Here is a 14,469-nt window from a genome sequence, read left to right as displayed (position 1 = left end):
TTGTAGTAATTCAACTCTTTTGTATTTAAGAAGAGAATTGAACGGGGCAATGAAAAAATATCATTTAGGTTTGCATAAGTGATCAGCAAACAAGGTGAGGAGAGTTTTCAAAAGGAAACTGAAAGCAGACAACATTTTTCCAACATTGCTCTATGGATTATAGTGTCAGAAATAAATCAAACCACATTTAGGTAAGGAGTTAGTTCTATAATGACAGGACAGCAGATACAGGACATTAAGGGGCAGATTTTCAAAAAGGTTACATGCTTAACCGGTCTTACGCTCGCCGGGCCTATTTTCAAAAGGTCCGGCGACGCGCGTAAAGCCCCGGGACTCATGTAAGTCCTGGGGCTTGCAAAAGGGGGCGGGGAGTAGGCGGCGTGGTCGAGGGGGCAGGGTGGGGCAGGATCAGAGGCCCCCGGAACAGCAGCCATTTGCCGCTGTGCCGGGGATCACGTGCCGGCAGTCAGCCGACACGCGCAACTTACTTCAGCCCCAGGGCTGAAGTAAGTTTTGAAATAAAAGAAAATTCGGCAAAAAGGTAGGGGGGAAGGGGGAAGGGCGAGGGAGGTAGGGGTAGGGGAAGGGAAGGGAAGGTGGGGTGGGGGGTAGCAAAGTTCCCTCCGAGGCCGCTCTGATTTCAAAGTGGCCTGGGAGGGAACGGGGAAAGGCCGTGCGGCTTGGCGCGTGCAAGGTGCACAACTGTGTACCCCCTTGCACGCGCTGACCTCCGATTTTATAACATTCGCGCGCCGGCGTATGTTATAAAATTTCGTGTCCATGTGCGCGCGCCGGGTGGCAGGCACACATGAACGCGCTCGCGCAAGTTTTAAAATTTACCCCTAATTGTTTACAAAAGAGAAGAGCAGAGTTCTCCTCCCCTATCCTCTGATGCAAAGATAAGAGTGTAAATTTGCTGAGAAATGACTTACCTATTCCTAGAAAACACCATTTAGGTCCAGAGCAAATAACAAAAAGAAATGTTCTTTATTTTACTAACCTGGCAAAAGAGCACCTACCTTTTAATCCAGGGATACCTGGATGCCCAGGAGGTCCTATGCGTCCTGTAAGACCATCACTTCCTGGTAGACCTGCAGGTCCCCTGGGACCGTCAGGACCAACTGGACCAGGTGGACCAGGAGAACCTTGCTGAGATTGACAGTGTCCACAACTTTGGGTTCTTCTAGTATGAAGTAAAGATGGCAACTGGGCTAAAATGAATCAGAGTAATTACATTTCTACTTTCATTTTTAAAGTTTACCTATATACATTTTGTTTTTATAGTTATGTTGATTTTATGTCACTAGAATACTATATGAAGTCCATATTCAAAGCCATTTAAATGGATAGCTCACAAGTTATCCATTAAAATGGCAAGTTTTTGAAGATTGAAGCCACTTATCCGCCGTGTCTAAGTTAGACAGCTAACTTTGCCGAATTTCAGTTCTATCCAGCTATGTTAACAGACTAACTTTAGGCCTGCTTCAGACCAGACCTAAAGTTATCTGGCCTTGTGTTGCCTGGGTAACTTACTAATTAACCCGATATCTTCAAAAGATATACCGATCAGTGGCTGTTCAGAGCCCCATCCCCCTTTCCTTGTTCTTATCAAATATAAAAATCGGACTTCGCCTGCCCAGATGATCCATCCCCCAACAGTCTTTATGTGCTGTAGTACCTCCTCGGACCCACTCCCCTTCTTTTCTAGACCTCCTGATACCTCATAAACCCCTGCCAGGGGCAAGATTCACACTTTCCCCACTTCAGACATTTACAGCGCTGCTTTGCCAGAGGTAGCGACGGAGGTATAAGCTATCCCAGTGCCGTACGCTTTCAGCACTGCCTGTGACAGAGCAGCATTGGAAGCCCTGGGAGCGGGGAAGTGTTTACCTCGCTTCTGGCAGGGGGATTATGAGTTGTCAGGGGTGGGGGAGCAGCACACAGGGATTGTGGGTTGGCGGGTCATCCAGGGCGATAGTCCAATTTTTATATTCAATAAGAACAAGGGAAGGGGGAGGGGTGTGAAACCCAGGTCATGGCCAAACAGGGCTATATATGAATTTTAGAAAGGGAAGGAAGGGATCTGGCCCTCAAGCCCTTTGACATCTTTTTTTTTTGTTTGGTGTTTGGGTAACTGCCAGGTTCTTGTGGCTTGGTTTGGCCTCTGTTGGAAACAGGATGCTGGGCTTGATGAACTCTTGGTCTAACCCAGCCTGGCAATTTCTTATGTTCTTATGTTCTTAAATCAGAGCCACTTAATCAGATATCTTTTGAAAATATTTGGTTAAGTAGTAAGTTATCTGATCACAGATAACTCAAAACCCAACCAGTTATATTTAAACATAGCCAGTTATTAATTTTTATCCAGGTATATGTAGCTGGACAACTTTAGATGAGCATATTCAGCGGAACGTTTATCCCACTGGGACAAGTTATCTGGCTAACTTTAGCTGAATATCTTGTCCATTCACTTACTGAATATGACCATCTGTATTTACTTATTTTTTATTTTAAACTTACAGCCCACATTATTACCAGTTCTAAGCGGGTTACAATTGAAGATCCTTAAATAAAACAAAACACAAAACTCATAAAATAAAAACATTCATCTCATTAATTTTACCTTTTTATCCCACATTGTTTAGCCAATAATTTATGCTAATGACCCACTTTTCATAATAACTAGGTAGAATGGATGGGCCAATTGGTCATTATCTATAATTATCTACCATTTTGTTTCTGGTTTGTTGAATGGCTTAGGATCAGAATGAGAATAAATGCGTACTTTCATATTTTGCATCTTCTCTAGACAGATCTCGCAATTAGAAGGCTCATTTCTGGTTATGTTTCTAAACACAACCTTAAACCTGATGAAAACTGAAACTATTCTATTACCTGCATGATCAGCTGAAACTATAAACATTTGAAAATTTTGCTCTTTCTAAGTGAACTGTTTTGAGAATTTCTTTGCTCTCACATGAGTTTTATTTTTTTTCCAATAAACTCTGAAACTTCAAAAATATAAATTTCTGACCCTATAAGTGGGCCCTACTCAAACAGATCAGTTTGCCTCAAAGATCAACAAACACAATAGAAACCATTTTGTTTTCCACTTTAAACCATCAGCTCACACTGAGGAGTCCTCACAGATTCTTTTTCACAGAGAACTAGCTAAAAACTTTAAACCATCAGCTCACACTGAGGAGTCCTCACAGATTCTTTTTCATAGAGAACTAGCTAAAAACTCATAACCCCAGACTGATCATGAATATCATGATAAAGAAATCCCTTTTTTTTTTTTTGTGATTCTACAGATGCATCCATCACAAAATTTGACTAGTGTTACAGCAGTCCGGTGGCACGCACCGAATGGGTGCGCCTAAGGGGAGTTCCCCCTTAGTGCTCCCCCTTTGTGCCTCCCCCGGAAGCCACAGATAAAACATTTTACTGGATGGCATTTCCTTCATCATTTCAATTATTATCCGTGAGTACTTAACAATTTAATATGGATCCTAACCCAATACAAACCATCATCTGCAATCACCGCAGGAACTTTTGTAGATCTTCTAGATGTCTTTTCAATCAAATACGGACTTTAATTCAGGTTCCTACAATTGCTAACACGAAACTCATGGCCCTTACTGTGCTATCTTTACCTTTAGTTAACGCCCAATCACTCTCAAAAAAGGTCCCCATCTTATTAGATCATCTCGATGAAGAGAAACCCGACATCTGTGGAATCACTGAGACATGGCTAAAATTTTCAGACTCTGTCCTTATCAATCAGTTACCCAACTCTACCTATGACATTTTTCTATCCCCAGATCTATTAGAAAAGGCTGAGGAATTTTATTACTAGCACATAAGAAATTTAAACTCACTCGCCAGGATTTCAGTACAGCACCCCATTATGAAATAGGTTTTTTCAAATCCAAGTCATTACAAATTTGTTTAGTTTATACCCCATCAGGGCTGTTAGAACACAACATTTCTCCTCTTTTAGAATTGTTTACCACATTAATCAATCCTAGTATCCCCATAGTGATTCTAGGAGACTTCAATTTACATATAGACATCTCCCCATTATCATCCAGCTATGAAACTTTCCTAACTGCCATGGAAGCTCTAGTTTTTAGACAACTAATCAACACCCCCACTCACAAAGCAGGACATACCCTTGATCTTTTATTTGTAAACTCCTTTTTTGATAACCAAGATCCGCCCAGCAGTCTTCCTGTCCCATGGTCAGACCACTACCTTATTCAATCCTCCTTAACCCTTAATACTTCTTTTGAACAACCACAGCTGAGGCTGCATTTAATTCCTGGAATAATATCATGCAGGACTTAGCCAACTTCTTATGTCCCACCATTAAAAAATGGATCTATTTATATTCTAAACAAAAAGCACCATGGTTTACACCCGACCTAAAACTCTAAAACAGTCCTTACGCCGCCTTGCAAGAAAATGGCGTAAACACCCAAACTCATCTACCCTTGCTCATTATAGAATTGCCCTCAGTCAATATAGATTCAAGATTAATTCATCAAAATGAGACTTCTATGTAAAAAAAATACACAAATTTCAATTTAATCCCAAGATACTGTTCTCATAAGTCTCTGAATTGACCAAAACTTCATCACAATGCCTCACTTTAGACAACTCTAAAATTAAAGCTAACAAATTTACTGTCTTTTTTAAAGTAAAAATTATTAAATTAATCAACAACTTAGCCAATACCCCCAGGAAACTCATCTCTCTACCCACCAATCCAAACTTGAGATGGTCAGTTTTTGACATTTCATCCACAGAAATTGTTAATCTATTAAAGAAAATGAATCCCGCTTCTCATCCAGCTGATTCTATGACGATTAAAATCCTTCAGTCTGCTCCAGACATTTTAGCCAGGACCTTAGCAGATATTATTAACACCTCGTTAAACGAAGGCTATTTCCCAGATTTGCTAAAATGTGCTGTAGTTAAGCCCTTTCTATAGAAAGCACATCTAGATTCTGACAATCCTTCCAATTTCAGACCAATCTCTACACTTCCTTTTTTAGCTAAACTACTGGAAAAGGTAGTCAACCAATAACTAATGGACTATTTAGATAGTCACCACTTACTTTTTCCATCCCAATTTGGCTTTCGCAAATCTTTTAATACTGAAACATTACTCGTCTCACTTTCTGATAGTGAGTTAAGAGGCCTTGATAACGGGAAATCATATCTCTTGATTCTATTAGACATTTCATCAGCCTTTGATACCATACATCACGATCTTATGATAGACAGGCTTTAAGAGGTTGGTATAGCAGACACTACCCTATGAAGGTTCAAATCATATTTCTCAAATAGATCACTTAAAGTCAAATTAGGTTCGGCCGAGTCAGAATCAATCAATCTTAGTTCTGATGTTCCTCAGGGTTCGTCTTTATCCCCCACCCTTTTTAACATTTATATGTCCCTCCTTTACAAATTTCTGGCAGGTTTAGGTCTGGTCCATTTCATATACGCGGAGATGTGCAGATTCTCCTTCCCATAGAGGGCTTCATTCAAAACACTCTGAAACTCTGGAATATATATTTTAATTCCCTTCAACAACTCCTTACACAGATGTTTTTAATCCTTAAATCATTTAAAAACAGAGATTTTATTGATTTGTAACAAACTCACCGATAAGGTAACTTCTGATAAAAAATGGTCTCAATCCACTCAGTCTATCTTATGTGAAGTTAGAGATTTAGGTATTATTATTATAGACAGCAAATTCAATTTCAATAAATCTGTCAAAACCATAGTTAAAGAAGGATTTTATAAATTACAGATTTCAAAAATCTTTAACCTCTACATTTTAATGATTTTAGGACAGTACTTCAGGCCCTCCTACTTTCTAAACTGGACTATTGTAATGCCCTGCTTCTAGGTCTTCCTGCATCTTCCACTCGCCCTCTCCAATTGCTTCAAAATGCCGTTGCCCACCTTTTAACTAATACCAAAAAACACGATCATATTACCCTTGTTCTGAAAGACCTCCATTGGCTTCCCATTTATTACAGAATCCAGTTCAAATGTCTGATTCTAATTCATAAAACTATATATGGTGAAAAAATTGAATGGCTAAACGTGGCCTTACCTATTCACACCCCACAATGAAATATAGGGTCTTCCGGAAAAGCATTATTATCCATCCCGTCACCAAAATTAGCACACCTGAATATAGTTTGAGATAGAGCTCTTTCTCTAGCTGGTCCGAAAATATGGAACACATTGCCTCTAGACATAAGGCTAGATTCACACACACAATCATTTAAGAAAAAATTGAAGACATGGCTATTTGAGCAGGCTTTTGACCAAGCTTCAGCCTAAACAAACCCAGCCCCTAGTTTCTTCTTTTTCATATTTCTGATTTCATACTTCATTTAATTTTATTTTACCTTGTTTTATATTATTTATGTTTTAACTGAGTTAATCTCTTATTTTATTACATTTTATTTTGCTCTTATCTATACTTTTAGCTAATATAAGTTAATTTTTATATAGATGTAGTATAAATTTAATGATTTATATATTTTATGAATGTTTGTTAATTTGATTATGTTACCTTTTTATTATATTGATGTAAACCGATATGATGTTTCCACGAATACCGGTATACAAAAGTGAATAAATAAATAAAATAAATAAATCTACTTCCCATGAGCTGAGGAAATTCACTTCAGCCCCCTGCTGAAGGAAAAGCCACAGACTCTGCAAGATCCCCCTCAGCACCATGCAATTCCATCAGACCATCAACAACAGAGATGTCTTCCTAGCACTTGCTTTCCTGCTCAGCATATCACTGCCTCTGAAGCCCGGAAATGAAGGAAGTAAGCAACATTTGGGACTTTGAATGCTGTTTCTCCCTCTGGTTGGTCTGGCATTGTCTCTCCATCAGCAAAAGAGGGACCCCCTCCCCCCCCCCCCACACACACACACTCACACACACACACCTTAACCAACCCTTCCTCTTAACCTTAAAAGGAGAATTATTAAAAGGAAACACCAAAGCTTGAGAGAAAGAAGCACCATCTGTATCCCTCCTTAACCTTTAAGACCTCTAAATTCAATCCTTTGAGCAAAGCTTCAGGGATCCTACCTACCTTTAATCTCTGCTAATTCTCTGCTCCTACTTCAGCCCTTCCCCTTGCAAACGGGCTGGGGGAACCACCTTCTGTAGTTCCACCAACCCCCTTCCTCCTATCCTGAGTGAAGGGGGGAGGGAAATGGAATGGACAGAGAAAGGGGTCAGAATGTTTGATCCTTCAAAGATCACTTAAATCCTTATCATACCAAAGATGATATGATATAATTCCTGGATGGAGTGATGTCAATACAGAGCAATTTCTTTATGCAAAGTTCTTGTATCTGTATATGTGGCCAATTGTACGCCATTTACAAAGAGCTGAATGTGATTTGGAAGTTTGCAATTGCTGGTGTCTCACAGCAGGCAGAGAAGGCATTAATTTCAGTTCATAGAAGCCTTGATGATGAACACTACTGCTGTCTAGGTATGGGCATTCATTTGAAACAAAATAGAAAATACCAACGATATTTCCTATTTCATTTCATTTCGGAATTAAAAGAAAAAACAATAGGAAAAGAACACAATTTCATGTTTTTCCAATCTTTTTTTTTGTAATCAAAAATTTCAACATAAAAAATAAATAAATAAAATAAAACACCAAACGCAACTTGACTCTTCCCTTTTAGTAGACGATTGAGCCCCCCCCCCCCCCCCCCACCAGCTGAAAACCCTAGCACAACCTCCCAACCAGCCCCCAGGACTCACCAATACTGCCCTGGTATTCTAGCAGGGGGAACATGAGTGATCACCGACTCCCAGGCAGGTGGCTGCCATTAAGGGCAAAGGGCAGCCAGCGCCAATTTGATTATCTTCTGATCAGGATACTGGTGCCATTGGGCAGCCCCTGTCACATAATAGGGGCAATGTGCGGCACCCACCCGAAGCGAAAATAATTAAAAAAAAAAATTAGAGGGGACTAGGACTACAACCCCTACTGCTGACAAGTTTCAGCATGCTAATTCAATCTCTTTTTGTATCTCTCACCATGTGTCCAGTATATGTGCCTATATCTTTATGTCTAATTAACAGCATGACAAACTGCTGATACTGGGGACATTTTCAGCGTAGTAAGCTCATATACTTGGAAAGATGACAAAGACTTTCTCAAGAAAATTTAAAAAGGAAGGTTGCATTCTTTCATTTAAAAGTGATGTTTCATTTATATATCCTAACTTGATAAATTGTAGGTTTTTGTACTTGATACATTTTTTATTTGTATATAATATAAATGGCTTTCAATTAAAAAAAAAAACCATAACATTTTTGCTTAGTCAGTGATGTGAAACATTATGCAAAATTATACAAATTTACCACATAATTGCCACAGTATCTTGAAAATTGTGCCACAGGAAATCAGGGGCTCTGCCTACAATTGAACAGCTGAAATATAGTTTCAGTACCAGATTAATAAAATAAATGTCCTTTCATATGTGGCAATGTATTACATGGGCATGTTTTTCAGTATATGGACACATTTTACACTGCCTCAGAATATTTTACAATTTGACTGCAGAATTCCATGTGCCATTGCATGAAATCTACTCTCTCAAGCCACTACAGAAAACTAGAGGCCTTGATCATGAAATATAAGACAATATGTAAGTACTGCAGGGTTCAATTGAGACACCTTACTTTGACCGAGCTCCCAAGGATCTCCAAATCTTAACTGGTATGTCATGTAAACATTGGACAGTTTTGAAATTGCTATCAGTAGCCTAAGCAGCAATAGTTCTAACTTCATAGGACTCTGGTCCTCATATTCAGCATCTGAATGGAAACGCAATTTTCTTCTTGTCATGTATTTTTACTGGTAAAGCAAATCAGAGTATACAGTTCTTTAGTTCCTGGTTCAAAGCCTAGTTTTCTGACTTCTCTAGTTCCCTGCCTCTTCCTAATCCCCAGCTCTTTATGTCTCTGTCTTAGGGGGATCAATTCAAGATTGACTTCCTGGATTCAATCTCCGTCTAGATCCAATTAAGATTCTGTTCATGCAGACCCTACAGACTGCTTCCCTGATTCACTACCTGGTACTGTGTTCAGGCTGGTGTTTTGTTATTCTTGCCTGTCTATTTGCGATACATACACAAAAGCCTATCCAGATAAATGATAGGCATTTTTTGTTTATTGCAATTTTTTTCCATGTACATGTTTAAACATCTATCATGTAGCCCAGCTCAGGGTTTCTTAGATGGCATTTTTAAATTATTTTGGAATTCCTTTATACAAGAATTCCTAAAGCCAGAAGAGCATTATGAGACTGAGAGCCGTGGGCTTCTCTCACAGACATATTTAAGACATTATAGCAAATATCACAGCCAAGAATCTTGGAAAAAAGGGTTATGATCACAGTAAGAATTTCATTTTCTCAAAATGCATCCTGTCACATTACTACCTTTTCTTCTTTCCATAAGAATTCAAGATTCTTTTCATTCATGATAAATATATATATGATACTTGTTAATTTAATGAGAAGTCATCAAGTACAGAGTTTCTCCTACATCTACTCTTGGTTGTGCAGATGAAATATGTTCTACTACTAATAACTATGCTGTTAAAGTTTTTCAGAAAGAAAAAATAATCTTCCTCACTTGTATTTTTGCATGGTGTCAGATTGACCTGTGCTGTCATTAAGGGGGTAATTTTGTAACATTGTGTACAGTAAATATGCACACAAATAAGTTATACTAATTTTCAAAGTGGACTTAGGTGCATGTCCACTTTGAAAAGTATCCTGGCAAAATGATACACACACAATTACACCTGCCATTTGATTGCATGTAGTTTTGCTGCATTTTTTAAACCAAAAAGTATGCGTATAAATCCCAAACCTGCCCATCCTGCATCCCCTGTATCATCTCTCCCTATGCACGAAAAGTGCATGCATACATATATGTTTGTATTTGTTGTGCTTAAAAGTCATTTCTGTGAGTAAAGCACTACCTTAACCGCAATGCTCTAAAACATGTCATATACATGAAGGACAGATACCTCCCTAATAGATTAAATTGTTCAGAAAAAAGGGTGAAATCAACAAACTTGTTTACCCTGCTGGTATGATAAAAAATGTGGGCAGCCCATAAATTTCGGCACAATCACCAATGGTTCAGTCATGTACCAGACTGTTCCCCACTAACGTGTACCTTTTTAAATCAATTTTAGTTGCAATTAAAATCACAACCACCATTGTGTAAATTTCTTACAGAGTGATATCGCCAATGTCTTTGTATTAAACATTACCCGTAAAACAGCTTTTGAATTTCAAAGGTCAATACTATAACTGGAATACGGCAAGCCCTTTAGGATTCAATAAGGAGAGAGAGGTCAGTATTTTATTGATTAGAACTCTGACTTCATTGGACCTTTAGAGTCCCATTGGTCAGGGTGATGCACATTAACATAAACGCTTTGACACCACACACTTTGGGGTCGATTTTAAAAGCAGTGCACGGCCATCTATGTGCGCGTGGTTCCCGACGCATGCACATGGACGTGTGGTTCCCTGCACGAGCACATGGATGCGCTGATTTTATAACGTGTGCACCGGTGCACGTATGTTATAAAATCCGATGGCTGTGCGCACACATGAGCTGTATTTTAAAATCCACATGTGCATGTGCGGGCGGCGCACACAGGGGGGGAATTTTCGCTAAATATGTGTGATGACACAATCGGGCCTTCCCCAGTTCCCTACCCCACTACCTAACCTTCTTCCCTCTATCCCTCTCCTTCCCACCTCCTAAACCTAACCTAACACCAAATTTTTTCTTTCAGTACTTACTGCTCCTCTGGAGCAGACGTAATCTATGTGCACCAGCCGGCTGTTGGTGCACGCTTCCCCGGGACAGTGTCAAATGGCGCTGTCCTGCCCCACCAGTCCCCTCCCTGGCCAGACCCCACCCCCCAGCCCACCCCTTTGGAGAGGCCAGGCACTTCAGCACTTACCAGGGTTTACAAGCATGGCCGGGTCTGTTGAAAAATGTGTGCAGCGCTTGCAAGGCCCGACCACACACATTAATCCCGGTACTTGAGTGAACGGGCCTTTAAAAATTTACTTGACTATGTTTTCCCATGACAGACATGCTAGTGAACAATTTGAAATTGTGGTTTATATTAGGCATATTGGAACTTTTGATCTAGCTGGTAAGATTTTCTTCCCATTAATCTCTCTCTTTTCTATGCGGACATAGTGAGGGCAAAGGCTATCGGCGCCATTTTGAATACTGGCAAAGGCTATGGAGTGCAGGAGGTCGCTCCCGGACCCCCGCTGGACATTTGTTAAGCCTTGTGAGGGTCAGGAGGGTTCCCCAAGACATGCCAAAAGTCCCTGGTGGTCCAACGGGGGTCCGGGAGCGATCTCCTGCACTCAGGCCGTCGGCTGCCAGTAATCAAAATGGTGCCGATAGCCTTTGCCCTTACTATGTCACAGGGGCTACCGGTGCCATTGGTCAGCCCCTGTCACATGGTAGGAGCACAAGATGGCGCCGATGGCCATGTGACAGGGCTAACCAATGGCACCAGTAGCCCCTGTGACATAGTAGGTCAAAGGCTTTCGGCGCCATTTTGAAACCGGCAGCCAAGAGTGTGAGTACAGGGGATGGCTCCCGGACCCTCCGCTGGACCACCAGGGAGTTTTGGTAAGTCTTGGGGGGGGGGGGGGGTCAGGAGGGTGGGAGTTTGTTTAAATTGGCTCCTTTAGATGGCCAAATTATTCGTCGAGATTCGTTGTATTCGTGGGGAATCGCGATACATTTCGCTTTCCCACGAATACAATGAATAAGGCCCTATACGTTGCGGATTCCCAATTCATAGGGAACTAATGCATACCCCTACAAGTTAGTGCAGATCAGTCTGATACATGATTAAACCATTGGTGATTGTGCCGAAATTTATGGGCTGCTCACACTGTTTATGATACCAACCGAGAAAACAAGTTTGTTGATTTGTCCCTTTTATCTGAGCAGTTTAAGTTAGTTGGATTGGGTCAATAGATATTTGTTTAATACCGTGCACTCTGATATTTATATCTCCCTAACAAGATCTACTCTGCCAGTTGCCATGAATCCAGATTGTATTGCTGTAAGATGGATACTTGTCTACCAGGAATTGGATTACTCTAGGTCTTTCCACAAAATCGTCCATATTACTATCAGTCTGGGACAAATTCATGCTGTTAATCTAGGGAAAAAAAACCATTTTCACCGCTTATCCATGAAAACATTCTAATAATGTTGCTGATACAAACATAATAAAATTAATTGATCTTTCATTTATATCAGAAATATTTAATACATACCTTGCAGTACATCTCTGCAAACTTGTCTAATGAATTCTTCAGAAAATTCCCTTCCCTATAGTAGATATTTAGTTTAAGAATATTAGATATGTTTATCATAATAACCATATAAATAAAATAATTTCACTGTTATCTTATTTTACACAGTACTTACAGGTCTTCCTTCTGGTCCAGGGAGTCCTGCTGGTCCTCTGTCTCCATTTGTCCCTCTTGGACCTGGAGGCCCAATGAGACCACTAGCACCAGGTTCTCCTCTTTGCCCATCAATGCCTCTTTGCCCAGGTTCTCCAGTGTCACCTTTCTAAATCCAAAATCAATGAAATCATAGTCTTAGATTTCTACAACATAATAGATTATGGTTTTAGCTTCATTTATTATCAATAAAATGTGTTGCTATCAAGGACAAAAATATCTTCTCAGATCAAATCCAAGCTTCAACTGAAATGTGGAAAGTTTAGATCAGCGGTTCTTAGCTTGCATGTCACGACACACCAGTGTGTCCCAAAAACCCACGCAGGTTTGCCACCACATTTCCTGGTCCCCCGCTGATCCAGCTGCTCCCACTGCCCCAGCGAGATGAAAACATTTCCTCTGCCCGGACTCCAGGGCAGAATGCGGCAGGAGAGCTGGAGTCAGCGGCACTCCAGCATGGTCTCTTCTTCCCTCCCCTCCTCCCAGCAGCCCAGAAGAGGAAGTGGTGAGAGTGACCACACGGGTGGGAAGAAGAGAACATGCTAGGTACAAGTGCTGCAGCATCTGCCCGAAGCAGATGCTGCAGCATCCAGCGAGGGCTGGAAGAGGAGGAGGAGGCTGTTGTTGCTGCTAGTCATTTGGTGGGGGGGGAAGAGAGAGAGCTAGTGAGTGAGCGAGCAGATGTGTTTGAGATCCTGTGTGTGTGTGTGTGTGTGTGTGAGAGAAGGCATGTATGCAAATGAGTGATTGGGAACCTGAATGTGTAAGTATGTGATTGGGAACCTATTTGTGTGAAAGAAAGCATGTGTGTGTGATTGAGATCCTTTGTATGTGAGAGACGGCATGTATGTAAGTGTGTGATTGAGAACCTGTATTTTAAGTGAGAGACAGCATGTGTATGTATGATTAAGAGCCTGTGGGGTAGATTTTCAAAGGGTTATACCCGCATAACCCTTTAAAACCTATCCCTGCACGCGCGTATGTGCCGGGGCTTTGAAAAAGGGGCGGTCCGGGGGTGGGGCCAGGGGTGGGGTGGCGGCCCAAGGGCATGGTCGTGGGCGAGGCACTGGTCCGGGGGTGGTCCGGGGCGGAACCAAGGCCTCTGGCACAGTAGCTGTGCCAGAGCTTCGCCAGCCGGCATGCGCAAGTTACGCCTGCCTCAGGCAGGCATAAATACTGCAACAAAATCGGAGCGGCCTCGGAGGGAACGGAGAAAGCCATCGGGGCTCTCCTAGGGCTCGGCACGCGCAAGGTGCACAAGTGTGCACCCCCTTGCGCGTGCCAACCCCGGATTTTATAACATGCACGTGGCTGCGCGTGCATGTTATAAAATCAGGCGTAGATTTGTGCGAACCGGGTTGCACGCACAAATCTACGCCTGCGCGCATGTTAAAAAATCTGGTCCAGTGTGTATAAGAGAAAAAGAGAGCATGTGTATAACTGATTAAGAGCCTATGTAAGTGAGAGAGAGCATGTGTATATGTGTGTGACTGAGAGCCTGTGTGTGAGAGAGAGCTTGTGTGTGACTGAGAGGAGAAAGTTGCAAGCAACCCCCCCCCCCCCCCCCCACCTCAATTCACAAAAATCTCAGGGCACCTGGAAATCAAACATTTCCAGGTATGGAGAGCAGAGCATTTTTTTTAATCCTTATTTTTAATTATTGGGTCTTTGGTTCTGCTGTTTTGAAATATTTTATTGCTGTCTGGAAATTTTTGATATGAGTTTTTAATTATTGGATATTCCATTCATCAGCTGTTTTGAAATAATCTGTTCTTTTTGTTAGTATGGTTTTGCTGCTATTGGTTCTACACTTCTTGATTTGTTTTATGAGGACTGGTGATGTTTCTCTTTTTTCTTTGTT

General features: G+C 41.2%; 1 protein-coding gene across 2 annotated transcripts in view; it reads right to left on the bottom strand.

Moving 5' to 3' along the window:
* Positions 1-14,469, bottom strand: part of LOC115087934 (collagen alpha-1(XXI) chain-like) — a 454,903-nt gene that overhangs the window by 27,240 nt on the left and 413,194 nt on the right. For both annotated transcript variants that reach the window (XM_029595690.1, XM_029595691.1), the window contains exons 26-28: positions 12,571-12,717; positions 12,417-12,471; positions 1,020-1,211 (exon numbers count right to left, since the gene is read on the bottom strand). In XM_029595690.1, the coding sequence (XP_029451550.1) occupies positions 1,020-1,211; positions 12,417-12,471; positions 12,571-12,717 (394 nt within the window). The remainder of the gene's footprint in view (positions 1-1,019; positions 1,212-12,416; positions 12,472-12,570; positions 12,718-14,469) is intronic.

This window comes from Rhinatrema bivittatum, chromosome 3 (assembly GCF_901001135.1).
Source record: "Rhinatrema bivittatum chromosome 3, aRhiBiv1.1, whole genome shotgun sequence".
Lineage (NCBI taxonomy): Eukaryota > Metazoa > Chordata > Amphibia > Gymnophiona > Rhinatrematidae > Rhinatrema > Rhinatrema bivittatum.
This window is presented reverse-complemented; position numbering and strand designations above follow the sequence as displayed.